The sequence below is a fragment of the Nannospalax galili genome, unplaced genomic scaffold (genome assembly GCF_000622305.1).
Source record: "Nannospalax galili isolate Female #2095 unplaced genomic scaffold, S.galili_v1.0 scaffold867, whole genome shotgun sequence".
Classification (NCBI taxonomy): domain Eukaryota; kingdom Metazoa; phylum Chordata; class Mammalia; order Rodentia; family Spalacidae; genus Nannospalax; species Nannospalax galili.
In genome coordinates, this window is record NW_008355797.1 from 723,862 (window position 1) to 739,536 (window position 15,675).

The 15,675-nt window shown below is 51.5% G+C and overlaps 1 protein-coding gene across 9 annotated transcripts in view; it reads right to left on the reverse strand.

Moving 5' to 3' along the window:
* Window positions 1-35: 35 nt before the first annotated feature.
* The window catches only part of Kmt2d (lysine methyltransferase 2D), a 42,668-nt gene continuing 27,028 nt past the window's right edge, over window positions 36-15,675 (reverse strand). For 5 of the 9 annotated variants that reach the window (XM_029556422.1, XM_029556421.1, XM_029556423.1 and 2 more), the window contains exons 36-56: window positions 15,343-15,466; window positions 15,124-15,208; window positions 14,953-15,019; window positions 14,620-14,852; window positions 11,850-14,519; window positions 11,583-11,723; window positions 11,300-11,467; window positions 10,983-11,142; window positions 10,032-10,107; window positions 9,697-9,872; window positions 9,451-9,581; window positions 8,799-8,931; window positions 8,595-8,722; window positions 7,303-8,443; window positions 5,785-5,921; window positions 5,564-5,694; window positions 5,033-5,080; window positions 3,596-3,881; window positions 3,336-3,409; window positions 3,100-3,208; window positions 36-2,953 (exon numbers count right to left, since the gene is read on the reverse strand). In XM_029556422.1, coding sequence (XP_029412282.1) covers window positions 2,861-2,953; window positions 3,100-3,208; window positions 3,336-3,409; window positions 3,596-3,881; window positions 5,033-5,080; window positions 5,564-5,694; window positions 5,785-5,921; window positions 7,303-8,443; window positions 8,595-8,722; window positions 8,799-8,931; window positions 9,451-9,581; window positions 9,697-9,872; window positions 10,032-10,107; window positions 10,983-11,142; window positions 11,300-11,467; window positions 11,583-11,723; window positions 11,850-14,519; window positions 14,620-14,852; window positions 14,953-15,019; window positions 15,124-15,208; window positions 15,343-15,466 — 6,311 coding nt within the window. In that variant the 3' untranslated portion in view covers window positions 36-2,860. The remainder of the gene's footprint in view (window positions 2,954-3,099; window positions 3,209-3,335; window positions 3,410-3,595; window positions 3,882-5,032; window positions 5,081-5,563; window positions 5,695-5,784; window positions 5,922-7,302; window positions 8,444-8,594; window positions 8,723-8,798; window positions 8,932-9,450; window positions 9,582-9,696; window positions 9,873-10,031; window positions 10,108-10,982; window positions 11,143-11,299; window positions 11,468-11,582; window positions 11,724-11,849; window positions 14,520-14,619; window positions 14,853-14,952; window positions 15,020-15,123; window positions 15,209-15,342; window positions 15,467-15,675) is intronic. The other 4 variants (XM_017803343.2, XM_029556425.1, XM_029556427.1 and 1 more) reach the window with 3 other exon arrangements.

Here is a 15,675-nt window from a genome sequence, read left to right on the forward strand (position 1 = left end):
GGCCGTCGGCGAGGGTCACAGGACGGAGCCGCTTGTATTTAAAATGTTCTTTTTTTATTTGTCGTTTAAAAACAAACTTTGAGGAAGCAAATTCCAAAACTTGCCCTTTGCCTCTCGCAACATAAATTATGTACAGTTCAGAATGATCGCTGATACAAAACATGCCAAGGACAGGGGCGCTGGGGGTGGAGGGAGAGAGAGCGCTTTAAAAAAGGGAACCATTTCATCTGTTGTTACGAAGGACCAACCTTGCTGTACAGGATACACACAACACAAAATAAAGTTCACGGGATTCACACTTGTCAGCGATTTATTTTTTTAAAAAGGGGGAGGGTCCTGGAGGTGAGGGTAGAAGAAGGTAAAGGGGGAAACTGAAAATTGAGTATGTGCAAGTGTAAACCAACCCAAAATACAAACACAGGGGTGGGGGGTGGGGGATTCTGATGCAATTATACAGGCGGGGTACTTTAAAAAAAAAACAAAAAACAAAAAAAACAAAAAAAAAAAACCAACAACCAAAATTCCAACCGGGTAGCTTGGGTCTGAGTTATAGTTTATATAAAAATTAAAAACTGTATAAGGTTTCTTCACTAAATTCTACAGGACTACCAGATACCTAGCATATGCTTACAAAGTCTGCCCCATCTCCTTTTCCCAATCCCAGGCCCCAAGCCCCAACCAGAGCCTGACTCAAGGAGCCAATCTCTCCCCACCATTTGTCTAGACCTTTCTGCTCTGTGGCTTTGGGGGCAGCAGCCCAGTCGTCCCACTGTCTGATCTAATTACAATGGTTCTGTTGAAGTGGGGATGTGTGTTATTTTCTTTAACATTTGCAGCTTGAAACAGTTGAGGAAGCAGCTTAAAAAAAAAAAAAAAAAGAAAAGAAAAAAAGAAATCTCCCTACCCCCATCAATCCACAATCCCCCAAATTCAAAACAAAACAAAAACAAACCTAAAATCACAACAGCAACCGTGCTCCCCTCCAGCAGGCCTGCCCATTTGCCACCATCAAGCCCATCTCTACAATCCAGATATCTGATTCTTGAAAATATTAATTACAAAATGCCCTGTGCCCAACAGCCCCTAGGAGAGAACTGCATATAAGCTTCATCTTCATCCCCACGGCTCCCTACCAGAAAGGGTCGGGGGCCTCACCCACCCCTCTACCTACCCCACCCCCATGAAGAGGTTCAACTGCAGCACAAGCTTGGGCAGAAAGGGGAAGGAAAAGGAGGCAGGGAACCCATCACCCTCTGGCTCCCCCTGGGGCCAGCTCACTTTTGTGCGTTATAACATAGTCCAACTATACAACTGGGTTGGAAATCACCCAGCCTCTCTCTATACCCCCACCTTACAGCAGTCACAGCCAGAGGGTGGGGAGGGGGGTGAGGAAAGGGCGGTAGGTTGGGTAGTGGAGGGGGCTCCCCCACAAGGGGAGCTCCATGTGTCCGCCCCACACCCCCCTACCATTTATAAACTGGTTTTGTAAAAAGAAAATAGATATATTTATATAGAATATATAAAGCACAAAAATTAGTAGTTTTACATTTGCTCTCCCCGGGGGTAGGGGGAGAGGGGAGGGTTCTCACCTCCAGCCGGCTCCCCCATACCCCACAAGACTATGTACAATCCCATGTATAAATAGATAAATACCCCCCACCCTCCCCGCGCTGACACTAAGCTCCCCACCCCCACATCACCACCCATTCCCACCAGACCAGCAGCAGTTTGGTGACTGAGGGAAAGTGAGAGCTCCGGGCCACACCCTGCCTCACTGGGTATGGGCATGCCACTCAGGGATAGCCCTCACCCTACGCCCCCAACCCCATCCAGGGGCTAGAGGGCAAATGGGCTCATGATGAGGTTGGGAAAACGAGAGATATCCTGGTCCTAGGTTTAGCACACCACTCCTGCCTCCATGTCCAGATGGAGAAGGAAGTTCTAGAGCAACTAGGGGCCAGTCATCCCCAATCTTCATCACCATTTGCCTCAACCACCATCCCATGCCCATAATTAAAAACAAAGATGGATTTTGTTGTTGTTGTTGTTGTTGTTTTTCCTCCTCCTACCCCCCTTCCACCCACTCAGAAGAGGGTAGTGAGGTGGGGGAGAGGGTTGGGGCAGCAGGGGGCTTGGAGAGGGTCTCACATTTCAAAACAGCAAAAAATCCAACACTTAAATGAGGTAGGTGTGGGTGCGGGGTCTCCTTGCCCGGCTTGCCCAGCTTGCCCTCCTGGGCATCTGGACGCCTCTTTCCCGTCATGTTGCATTTGTCAGAGTGGAAAACAAGGAAACACAACCCATAGAGAGACAGAAACACAGAGGAGAAGAGGGAGACAGAGACAGATCGAGAGGGAAGAGGATGGGGGTGAGGGTAGGGGCAGGACCCGGCAGGCAGGGCCAGGTATGGGACCCGGCCTTTGGGATTGTCAAGCTTAGTCAAGTCTCTTTGCAGCCTTCAGTTGGGCCAGAGAGGTTGGTGGGGGCAGCAGGGCTATGAGGCCCGGCCACACATCCTCCTCCCCTGCTCCCTGCTGCCTCCCAGATGCTTCTGGGTAGTTCCCGGCCCATATCCCCCTCAAACCTGAGATGCCCAGTGGCTGCTTCTGTCTGGCCCCTCCTGGAGTTAGGGGCAGAGATGCCAGCCTGAGGGCCGGTGGCAGGGAAGAGGTTGTCCCTGGTGCCCAGGGTGGGCTTGGCCTAGGGCCCTCTACCCCAGCCTCCTACTCCAGGGGCTCCGGTCGGCCGGCAGCCCCAGCCCTGGGTCCTGGCTCTGGCTGCTACCTCTCTTCCCCCTCATCCCTTTCAGGGAAGAGGCTGGGGGTGGGGGGACTCCCCTGCCTGGTAGCCTCAAAGCTTCTTAGTTCATCCATTTCCGACAATTCCAGGCTCCACAGTGACAGGGGATCTTGTGCTGATCGTCCTCAAAATCAAACTGATAGTCATAGGTCAGCTAGGAAGAAAAGAGGGCAGAATCAAGGTTTGCTCAAAGAGGGAGGGGTTGAAATGTCATCTGAAGGCAGTGGATTGGGGACCCAGTTTCTTGGAAATGGGAGAGGAGGGACTGCTTTGTCAGCTACTCAGGGAGCTTCCTCTCACCTCTTCTCCTTTGGGGATTCGCCGGCTGGAGATGATGATGATTTTGTCCTCCTTGTCAAATGTCACAACTTCTGCTACACAGTTAGGGGCACAGGAATGGTTAATGTACCTGGACAGTGGGACAGAGTCAGAGTCAGTGATGCCAGGCAACTAAGTGGAGACAATTTTGGCTCATTGCTGGCCTATACCCAGAAGGTCACCATAACAGACCCTTAAATCTCTTCTTTGTCTCTCACCTGGCAGGGCCTCCAGTCAATGTAGCATCAATCACATGCTCATTGTTTATCCGAAACATGTAGATGCCTCGATTCTAGAAAGGCAGAGGTTGTAGAAGGGAAGAGTATTAGGAAACAAATTCAGGCAGTGGGCTTATCTGGAATGACCTTAATTTCTCCTCCTGCATGGCTTTCCAACTACCCTCCAAGATCTAAACCTACCCCTTGGCTCCTTGGCTCAGAATGGACCCCCTTCCATGCCAGTCCCACATAAGCAGTACCTGTTCCTCATAGATTTTCTCCCGCCGGTTGGCCACCTCATTGCGAATAATGGTGCCAATGTACTCGATGACCATCGTGTGCTTTTCTAGGTCCTTGGCTGCATAGAGCCCCAGGCCCTGGATACGGGAGCGAGCCAGATAAACGTTGTTCTTCCACTCAGTGCGCAGGCGCCGGTACTGAGATGACTTGGAGTGCACAAACTGCTTGCTGTATGGGGTGTTGGTCTCGCCTGTGAAGGTGCTCTGATATGCCTTAGACATGCTGGTGCTGTTCAAGGTATGGGGCCTGGGGGTGATACAGTCCATGACAAGACAGGCCAAGCACACACTGCCCAGCTCCTCCCTGGGAACACAGTATGCCAGGTAGGGGTGTGTGCTACCAGCAAGCACTGAAGTGCCTGTTACCCTGGGAGTAGAGGCACCTGGGTCTCAGCACTGGTGAGGCAACAACTAGGTACTAGGACCCTTCTGCACACCCTGGGTTAGTGGAGACAGCCCAGGGTAGGGAGAGGGTGTGGAGAGGGAGGGGCATCAATTCCCCTCCACTGAGCCTGCTCTCCCATTTCATATTTCTACCACCATCCCACCAGACCACGGGCAAGGCCACGCTCCTCTTGGAGTCTTTCCCAAGTTGCCCAGGACTAGAATTTAAGTTGATGGTTTGCTCAGTTGTCTTAAGTCCTACCTCCTGCATTATGCTGTAAGCCCTGAAAATGGGGGCCGTCTCTACCACAGTGGCTATCTGACTTTTAATTGGCTGTGAAAACACAGCCTGAAGATGGTATCCTTGCCTTTCTTCAGACTGTCCCACTCTACAGCACAGCATCGGGCTCTGTGTAGACGGCTCAGTGCAGGGGAATGACTGCTGCCTGGCGGTAGCCTTTCACCACTCTAGGGCACAGCCAAATTCCTGCCCATCCCAGAGCAGTGGTTTTCAAACATTTGGAGTACGTTTCTTCTGTAATTGGTAGCATTTTAATTTTCTTCAACAAAATGTTGACTGCAACTCCAATCCATAGGTGAAATGGAGCTCGTCTGGCTAAATCCAATTTGGGGAAGGTGAAGTCACACACAGGAAGGGTCAAGTCTGCCCACTGACTTTTGTGCTCCAGTGCTTTTGGAATACATGTACTCAGTTTGAAAACCACTGTTGTAGAGCATCAAGGACTAGGGCTGACTAGAGGAAGAGTGTCTGACATTCTATGACAGCCATGGAGCCACCAAAGGCCTTCAGAAAGCCCTGCTCCATGGATTCTGCCTCCCTCTACCCAAGAACCAAGGTTAGGCTATGGTGGTATACAGAAAGAACAGTGACCCACAAGTTAAGAGGTGAGGGTCTGGTCCCAGCTGTGTGACCTTTATGTAGTCACACAGTCTATCTGGGCCTCAGTTTTTTCTCAGCTGTAAAATGGGGATCATACCACCTGCCCTACCTACCTCATAAGGTTGTTGTGAGGATCAAATGAGATAATGGATGTGAAAACGCTTTGAAAAAAAAAGTATAAAGTGCTATACAAATGTAAGGTTTTATTATTTTTCTATTATACTTCTAATTCTTTATTTCTAAACCAACTCCACTTTGGAAAGGGAAGGTGGCCCTAGCATTCGTGGGGTGTCTGAAGTCTGGGAGTATCACTGGCCCCTCTGGAAGCAAAACCAAAGAAGGAAGAAGTGACCAACTCCCTTAAGTATTTCACAAAACTTACCATTGTCTACCGAGAACCTCCCAGCAGCCATTCCCAGGGTACCCAAGAGAACTCTGTCCTGTATCCCTGGTCAACCCAGTACACCTGAGCTGATTAGAGAAGAAGAAAAGGATACCCCAGCAACACTTGTGCACCCTCTACTCAGGAGTCCTACGGGTTCTTGGAGAAAACTCTGATCTGCATCTCAAGACTGTCATAATGTGGCCAGAAGATCCTACCCACATCCACACCACAGCCCATGGTCCCAGCCCCACAAGCTCACCGTTTGTAGTGTGTGAGGATTTTAGGCTCTGATCGGGCACAGCCGGTGGGGTTGATCATGAGTGGCAGCTCCATCAGGGGGTGGCGCCCATAGCGGAATAAGTAGTTCTGACAGCTCTCTACCCCAGGCAGCTGTGGGCACAAGTAGCACTGCTTTAGCTCCTTTGAGGCAGGGCCAAGACACCCAGTGCCCACTTAGCCCCCAGCTTGGCCCCTGCTTACTGATTCAGCTATGCGAAGCACAGCATGCACCGTCAGCCCAAAGAGTTCTTCGCCTTTCAGATATTCAGGAAAGAGCCTCAGCATGTCGGCCTCTCTTCTCATGGCAGCCACAGGCTCGATGATACGATTCCATACAGCTAGAGGGTGAGACAGGAGCATCCTTCAGAGCAACCTCTGCTTACTGACTTCCTGCCTATAACACCATTCCTGGACTGTTGTTTTTCTATGGTCTTCACCTTCCTGTGGGTCTTCAGGACCCCTTCATGGTCTCTCAGTCCCAGAAGCTACAATTTTTGAAGGGAATCACGGAACTTGTGACACAGAGAGACAAACCCAGGTCCCAGAGACCTAGTAAAGGTCATTTCTTATTGAATGAACATATACATGATTTGGAATTGGGATGACTGGTTGCAGGTTCTAAGTAATGGCTATAGGACTTAAGTCAAATACTTAATTCTACTACTTACCTTACAGGGTTATATGAACACAGTGTATATAAATCACTCAACTGGATCTGTCTCTTACAGTACACATGCTCAGTAAAACATACTTCCTGTCATTCATGTATATATATATGGGGGGGGGGTTAATGAGACAGGGTCTGGAATTCACTATGTAGACCAGGTTGGCCTTGATCTCATAGAGATCTACCTACCTCTGACTCCTGAGTGCTAGAATTAAAGGTGTGTGCCACCACCCTTGGCTTCTGCTGTTTTTTTGTTATGACATAAAAAGAAAGATTTAAGGCCAGGTATGGTAGCACACACCTTTAGCCCCAACACTCAGGAGGCAGAGGCAGAGGCCAGCTTGGTCTACATAGCAAGTTCCAGGCTAGCTGGGACTACAAGGGGACCCTGACTCAAAAAGACAAAAAAAAAAAAAAAAAAAAAAAAAAAAAAAAAAAAAAAAAAAAAAAAAAAAAAAAAAAAAAAAAAAAAAAAAAAAAAAAAAAAAAAAGAGAAAGATTTAAAGGGGCTATGATTACAACTCAATGGTATAATTTCTCTAGCATGTGCTGGGTCCAGTTCCAGCCCCAGTGCCATAAAAATAAAAAACTCTAAAAAGGATTTTACATAGGGGAAAAAAAAAAAATTAAGATTAAGTAGGATGCACCAGACAAGAGGGTCTCAAAACTTTGTCATTTGGTCTTCCAAGGATAGGAAAACAATATAAAACATATGAAACATGGTTTTTTGAGGCAATCTCATGAAGCCCAGGCAGGCTTCCAGGTTATTATGGTGCTGAGGATGACCTTGACTTTTGATCTTCTGACCTCCACCTCTCCCAAGTACTGGGATTAGAGGTGTGAGCCGCCATGCTTGGCTACGAAAAATATTTTCAATCACAGAGGCATTTACAGTGACTAAGAGAGGGTGAACTCCATTCTTTGGGAGTTTTCAAGAGACTGTGCCTATGTGAGATGGGGACAGGTCACTTACCTAAAAGCTGTAGACCTTCCTGACACTGTAAAGTGACCCCTGGGGAGAAACTGGCCCAATTTCATATTCCAGTGCTCACCTTGGGGAGAGGCATCGGTGAAGACCAGGTCTTCTAAACCCTGCTCCATGACTTTGATCACAAACTCTGGCCGCCCATTATTCTCACCAATGGAGCAGCGGTAGCAGCAGCGGCGATTGTTGGTACGAAGGCTCCAGTAGATGCGCGTGGCCTCATAGCCAACAGGATAGAGGGCAGTGGCACTGTGGAAGTCAGCCATCTGGTGTGGGAGCAGTTGTCCGATGGCATGGAACACAAGGCCCCCCACACGGAACATGTGTAGCCGCTCTCCCCGCTGGATGATGCTGGCAATCTGCTTCACCTCATCTCGCTCGATGTAGACTCGCCGGAAGACAGCAAACGAACTGAGCTCCTGCTCACATGGCCCCTTGATCTTATGCACTGGACACAGCATGGTCTTGTCCTTGAAGAACATGCACTTGGTGCGGATGGCACAGGCAAAATGGTAGACATTGGGACAACGCATGCGATTGCAACTGCTGGTGGCACCAGTTCGCTGGCACAGGGAACACTTGGTGAGCAATCCTCGGTGCAGGGCAACCTCTACGTTCATCAGTGCCCCACCCTGAGTCTCATACACCTCCGTGGACCACAGGGCACAGTTGAGGTGCACCCAGAGGTCCAGATCTAGGTTGAGCAGGCGGGCAGGCCCATCAGTGGCACCATCTCCCTCTTCATGACAGAAACAGCATCGCCGCATGTCTCGAGGCACCTTGTTGGGTCGCAAGGCTGTGCCAAGCTGCTCCATAAACTCTGCCACCTCTCGTTCATCCTCTTGTCGCCCACTGCCCTTCTGAATGGTCAACAGTAGCCGTAGCCGCTTCCAGCGTACCCCTTTCCACTTTTTGAGGCGTGGGGGATGGGAGTCCTCACTTTCTTCAGGGGGCCGGGCTCGGGGTTTGGGCCGGGCAGAGTCAGGAGATGAGGTCAATGGCAGAGGTGAAGGGATTGGTGGCTCAGCAGAGGGTTCAGCCTGAAGTTCAACCAGGGGTTCGGCAGGGGGGCTGGCAGGAGAGGGGGCCAAGGGAGATGGAGGTGGGGAGGGTTCCTCAGGAGGTGGGGCGGAGAGCTGCCTCACGTCCAGGTTGGAGACGCTGTAGGTGTAGTTGTGCTGGGTGGATGGCTCTGGGGCAGGACTCTCCTACAGGAAGGCCCTTGGATATTAGTGCTAGTTACTCAGCTAACTAACCCTTCTCCCTCCTCTCACCAAGATTCCACTCCCTCAGAAGCTCTTCTTTGCCCTAGATAGCACCTTCTTCCTAAAACTGAACCATGTCCTCCCTGAGACCTACCTGTTTCAGGAGGCTCAAGATGTCTAGCTGGCTTTTGAGGGTATAGCCAGGCAATACTGCATCAAACTGCTTTAGCCAATCAGGTCCAGTGTCTGTGCCCTTCCCACTCAAACTCTTTTCTTTCCCACCTGCAGAAAGAAAGGCGTTAGTCTTTCACCAGAACTCTTTCCCTCTGATCCCAAGGTACTCTCCTGCCCCACTCACCAGGACCCTCGGTTTCCCCCTTCTTAGGCTCAAGGCCTGTCCGGGCAGGACTGTCTGGGAACAGCACCTCATAGGAGTTGGGGATCTTCATGCTTAGTAACTCAGCCACTGCTACCATCACACCACTCAGGTTCTGCCCAGGCAGATGAAAAGATGGGGAAAACATGTCATCAAGGAAACACTGCCAGGCAAGGGCACGCACCCCAAACCCACTGTGCAAGGGGTAGATCAGTGTTCCTTGTACCATGCCAGCTCCCTTCATACACCCTTTCCCAAACCACTGTACATATAGGAGTTGCACAGAAAGGAAACTGTGCACTCACAAACTGCACATGTTTGCAAAGTAAGAAATCAATGCTGTTTTTAACTGTTTTCCAATTTTGACCACGAAATGTGACTGGAGCACAGTATTGTAGCATCTGTCAACAGACACAGCACTGTCTGTTAGTTGTCTGTCTTTGCCCCTGGATAATGAGTTCCTGGAGGGACCCTACTTCATTTACCCTCATCTCATAGTCCCTAGCCCAGGCTTTCACACACAGCAAGCACTCATGAACAAATTTTTGGACATTTGAATTTTTTAACCAGATACACCCTGGAGACCACCCTGTGACAAAGATCTCTTTGGCCTCGAGGTGACCCTAGGACGCACCTTGGCGGCGGCGGCAGAAACCGTCAGCATGACTGACACCTCACTTCCTTTGTCCTTTCCCCAAGCCGTGGCAGGCAGCTTCCCAGGGACCTCAAGGTCAAGGACCCCATAAGGTTTGGTATCTGGGAAGACTGAATGAGAAAGAACTTGTCTAGATTTAGTTATTTCCCTCCACCACCACCCCAACCCCTGCTTCTGACAACCAGCCATCCTTGGCCTGGCCCATTCCCCCAGAGCAGCACATACCAGGGATGCTGGCACGAGGGATGATGGGGATGACAGGGGAGAGGGCTCGGTTGTCCTGTTCCCACCTGCCAGAGCCCAGCTGAGGGAAGCGGGGGGCTTCCTCCCCCAGAATGCTCTCAGGGGATGAAGCAGGCACAATGCTATCAAGAGAATCACTGTCCTCATCGCTCTCCATCCTACAGGCCAAATGCAAACAGGTGTTGGTACAGACCCATGGATTCCCCTCTCAAGCTAAAGATCAGTATGTGTTACAGCCTTAACCAGTATCTGCCATGGGCTAAAGAAAATGAGGCCACTTACCCCCAACCCTCCCCCATTTCCAGCCCTACTCCTACCTGACATCCTCAGTCTGATTGTGAGGGGGTGTAGGCAGAGCGGCCAACAGGTCTAGACTCTTCACCTCTGAAGCATCTGAGGGGTTGGTAGGGAGAAAAGTCAAGGTAAGTGTTGCCAGAGCAGATGATACTCTGCCGCTAACATTTGGGTCTCAATTAGCATGAGGTCTCAGCTATGATGACTACCCAACTAACAGTGTAGGGTAGATAAGCTATATACATTGAGCTACCTTCTTTATGTACCAGCCATTAGGCTTTAGGTATGCTTCTTTATTTGTGTGTGTGTGTGTATTGCTTGCTAAAGTGCACCCGTGCCATGCAGTGCCCAAGGAGGCCAGAAGAGGGCGTCAAATCCCCTGGAACTGACGTTACTGATGGTTGTTACCTGCCATGTGGTGCTGGGAATTGAACCTGGGTCCTCTTAACCACTGAGCCATCTCTCTAGTCCCCCCACTCTTTTTTTGAGACTGGGTCTTTCTATGTAGCATAGGCTAACTGGGTCTTGCCTTCTCCCAGTTGGCTCAGATTACAGGTATGTGCCACCATACCACTATTTAATCTTTTAACAACTATTAGGTAATATAACAGATTTATAGGGAGAAAATCAAGGCTCACACAAATCAATCAAGTTACTTGGTCTAAATAACACAGCTAAATATACTTGTGCTAGAGTTCAAATGTAAGTCTGACCATGACTCCACACACAAATGCCAGACTTTCTTCTACACAAACTTCACTCAGATTCTCCCTGTTACCAACCTGCCTACTGCCTTTACAACAGACTCAAGCAGCCCATTCTTGTCCCCAACAAATCAATCCTGAAGAAGTCCTTCCCACCAGCTATCTGTTGTATACAAAGGACAGTTCTGATACTGTGTGGCAGGGTACCACAACATGCCTGGATCTCAGCCACCAAATCCACTGGGAAAGCAAAAGCAGCTCTTCACTTACCCCTCAGTGTTCCTTCAGTGTCCCGGGCAGAGGCCGCATCCTTGGGGTGCTCCCCCAGCTCTTCAGAGGGGGTGACGCCATTCACCATCTTCTGCTGCACCGATGGGGGTGGGGTGGGGGGCAGCGACGAGGGTGGTGTCGGCGGGTTACTCAGGTTATTCTGGGGGGGTGGGGTGGGTGTTGTGTGCAAGATGGCATAGGGAGACTGGTATAATCTCCTGGCCCCACACTACAACAGCAATCTCCTCCAGACTTTCATGCCCACCTCCAGCCCCAAGAACCTTATTATTCCCAAAAAGTATTGCCATTGTTCTGACCTTTGTAAGCAGCTGGGAATAGTAGTCAGGGCCGGTGGGCAGGGTCCCACTTCCAAAGGCCCCTCTCAGCTGACTCTGCCCACCGACTGGGCAGCCACTACCAAAGGGAGCAAAGAGGCTAAAATTGGAGGTGATGGTAGGCTCCGTCAGAGGCAGCAGGGACAGTTCCTAGAAGGGCAAAATGACAAAGCTAGTAGCCTGCAGCATTAGCACCTACAACTATACCTCAGAGGTATGTCCCCTATCCTGGGATGGGACTAGAGGACTGACTCCCAGAAGTCACCTGTTTTAGCTGTTTCAGCAAGGCCTCGTTTGCCCTGACCCCGTCTTCCTTCCGAAGCTTCTTTCGGGAGCTCACCAACCTGTCACTGGCTTTCTGTACCCGCTTGGGCTTTGTCGTCAAAGGCTTCCTTACCGCTGCATCCTAAGCCAGATAAACCCTGTTGAAGGCTGCTGCCCTCATCCTCAAAGCCCTGACCTGTTCTGACCCACACTCTACCCCCATCACTACAGACCCCACTCTCCTTCCAAGCTAGACAAGAGTACTCACCTCCCTGTTGCTAGGAGAACCCTGCAGTTTCTGCTCCAGCCCAGCCAACTTGCTGTCAATGTGTCCGTTGATCTCAGCTCGCAGCCCCTCAGACCCCCGCCCAGCACCAAGTTGCACATTCTTTGCTCGTAGAAGCTTCTGCAGGAGCAGATGCCCAGCCTCTGAGCGGGGGCCTGCTAGCAGAAGGTGGTTGCTGGTGCCTGGTGCCCCTACTGGCTCTCCATTGGCCTCCCTCTTCACCACCTGGGAACCCAGGGCACAAGGCTCTTCCCTAGGCTCCTGCTTGATGCCGAGTTGGGGTGGTTCGTGTACCACCTGTCCATTCACCTGCTCCAGATGCCCGGGAACAAGGTTGTTCTGCTCTAGCTTCTGGGCCTCTATGAGGTTATCTGAGGGGTCCCAAGGTCCCAGTCCCTTGCCAAAGAAGTTATCTGCGAGTTGGGCAGCAGCAGGTGAGACTCTGCCAGGAGGCAGCTCCAAGGTTGGTCCTTGGGGCTTTGGAGTCCCTGGATGGGTAGGGGTGAGCTGGGCACTGGGGGAAGGTAATTGTGAAGGTCTCTTTGGCTCTTGGGGACTAGATGGTGGAGGTGTAGGATGGACAGGGCCAAGGGCTGGTCCTGTGGATAAGGCTCCTTGTGGGACAGGGAGCCGGGGTAGGTCCTGAGGTCGAGGCCCTGCCCCTAGCTCCTGGAGGGGGCCTGTCTGGGATCCAGGAAAACCCCCAGGTTGAGGTTGGCAACTCAGGAGGCCCTGAAGGGGAGAGGGCTGGGTCCCCGGCTCCTGGAAGGGTGGGGTCTGGTGTACTCCCCGACTCTGCTGCAGCTGCCGCTGTGTGAGTAATGCCTGCAGCTGCTGCTGCTGCTGAGGACTCAAGTGCCGCAGCTGCGGGTTTTTGGCCAGGACTCCCTGGAGCTGTGCTCGAAGTTGACCCACTGTAGGCATGACTCCAACCCCAGGGAGACCCTGCCCAGACGGGGGGACGGGTCCTGATTTGGGAGGCTGTGGCCCTGTGTTATTTTGCATTGGTCGCTCTAGTCCAAGAGGTTGTTGGGGGCCCAGAAGGTTCTGGGTCATAGGCCCAGGCTGCTCTCCTAAGGAAAGAGAAGGCTGGGACAGCAGGTGGGGCATAGACGGGGCCTCAGAAGAGGATCCACTGCCTAACTGCTGCCCATGGTTTCCTACACCAGCTGTGTGGAGCAAGTTAACCTGCTGCTGCGGTTGTCCTGGGAGTCTCAGAGGTGGCTGCAGAGAGTTGGGTTGAGGCTGAGCCTGGGATTGGATAAGCAGGAGTTGTGAGTCTCCAGAAACAGAGGGTTTTACCTCCCCTGGTTCAACGGCCATTGATTCAGGTGTAGTTCCTACTCCAAGTGGCCCTCCTTGATGTGTCGAGGGCCCCTCAGTGACCTCTGAAGGAAGCGTTGTCTCTACAGTATTTTGTTCCTTGCCTGATAGGAGGAGGGTTGGACCCAGAGCTCCAGGGCTAGAAAAGTGTTGAAGAGGCTTGGCTGGCATGCCAGGCCCAAGTGTCGTCGTCGTCGTCGTCGTCGTCGTCGTCATCTGCTGCTGCTGCTGCTGCTGTTGCTGCTGCTGCGGAGACAGTAAAGTTCGACTCTGGTTCAAGAGGCCTATCTGCTGCTGTTGCTGCTGCTGTTGGAGTTGCTGTTGTTGAAGCTGCTGCTGCTGAAGCTGTTGCTGCTGTAAGGCGCCCAAGGCCTGAGCACTCAATTTGGGCTGTCCACCATGTGCTATCAGTCCTTGCTGAAGATGGGAAAGCCCTGACATGGGTCCCTGCTGTTGTTGCTGCTGTTGTTGCTGCTGCTGCTGGGCAGTGACTAGCCGGTGTCCCATAAGGCTGTGACCCTGCTGTGGTAGCTGAGGGGAACTCAGTACCCTGGACTGAGTCATAAGCACCTGTCTGTGAGGGACCTGAGGACCCAAAGCTCCAGGGTGCTGTTGCTGCAACACTGCCACCTGGGCAGGACCCAGCACACCCTGGGACCCTTGCAGTTGCTGAGGGGACAGCTGTTGGACCAGGAGGCCCTGGTGGTTGCTGGGAGGCAGAAGCCCCTGAGGCTTGGGGCCCAGAGCTTGGTTTGCTTGTACTCCGGGACCTTGCTGCTGTTGCTGCTGGATTGCCACCTGCCCTAAGAGGTGCTGGTGCTGCTGCTGCTGCTGCTGCTGCTGCTGCTGCTGCTGCTGCTGCAGTTTCTGGGCCAGCTGCATGCGCTGCTGTTGCAGCTGTAGCTGCCTTTCCTGTAAAAGTCTTGAGTCAGGTCCAAGGCTTCGGAGAGCAAGATTGCCAGGGAAGAAGCCCCCTGAGGGGCCAGTCAAGGATCCAGTCCCACCAGAATGTTGCTGCTGCTGTTGTTGGGCCAAGGCTGTGTTGAGGAATGGGCCTCCAGGCTGTCCAGGTAGTACCATCCCCCCTGGAGGCAGGCGAAGACCTCCAGCCTGCCCACCCGGAGGTGCCTGTGGTTGTTGTAGCCCATGGCCAGGGAGCAGCTGGCCAGGGAGCTTGGTAAGTACACGAGAACTCTGAGAAGGGCTGAGGGCCAGCACAGTCGAGTGCTGCTGCTGTTGTTGCTGCTGCTGCTGCTGCTGTTGTTGTTGCTGCTGTTTGTTTCGATATTCTGCCATGAGATTTGTATGTTCCTTCTGCTGTTTCCGGACCTAACATGAGAGGGTTGGAGAGGTCAGCCAAGAGCCTGCCCACCCAAGCTATCCCTCAATCCCTGATTTCTGGATGCTAAACTAAAGTTTGCTTCTCTACCTGATCCAGCTGTTTCTGGATCTTGCTTTGCTGTTCTGTAACCAACTTGAGCTTCTCAGCATCAGCTTCTGGAAACTCACGGCCAGCCTTTTTGGCAGTGCGCTGCTTGGCACACAGAGCCTTCCGAGACTTTCGGTGCACACCAATCTGCTCCTCTAGCACCTTCAGCTGCATCTGTAGAAGCTGCTGGGTGTGGAATAGCCACTCTTCATACTGCCGCTGGTCAGCCTCATCTGGAAGAGGAACTTGTATGTTAGGATTTGCAAAATGGTGACCTCCTTCCACAGGCTCCTAAACACTTCTTTGTACCTTCCTCCTTTGCCCCATACTCACTGATCACTCCCTGGGCAAAAGTGGGTGGATTAGGACGAGGCTGGGAAGAGTCACTAGGATTCCGCTCCTGGGGTAAGAAAGATTGCTAAAAGGTCAGTTTCCAGCCAGGCCCTAAGAAAGGTGGTCCAATGGAATAGTACACAAGTTCCTACTTCCACCTTAAGTACTCACCTGGCCACTCCCAGGGGTCACATGGTTCTGTAGATCACTGCCAGACCCTCCAGAGAGCCTCTGAGCTAGCAGCGACACTTGCTGCCTAGAGTCCATCAAAACATAGGTGATTATGTGTCAGTGAGGGCATAAAGAAACAGGACAAGCAGTGAGGAGCGCCAAAAAAGGGGTATGACTGAGAAAGAACAGGGCCAGCCCCACACCAGTCCTGAGTCTTACCTGTTTATACCAGGTGCCACCCCAATGCTGCCCTGAGCCATCACTTTCTTGATGCCTTTCAAAGCTACCATCTTGGCCTTTGCAATAGGATCAATGATATCTTCTGCAGCAAACTTGTCCAGGTCTGAAAAAGGAGGAGCCAAATAAGCTGGGCTTGGGGTCAATGATCCACTGTATGATCGCTATTTCCCCAACACTCTGATCTCCACTAAGACATGTAGAACAAATCCAAGTTCATGAGCTAGGAACAAGGTAGCCTGGTGATGCAGCTCTATTATTCACGTCACACAAGGTTCTGCTTTCCTTTTATTACTATTTGCACAGTTCTTAAGA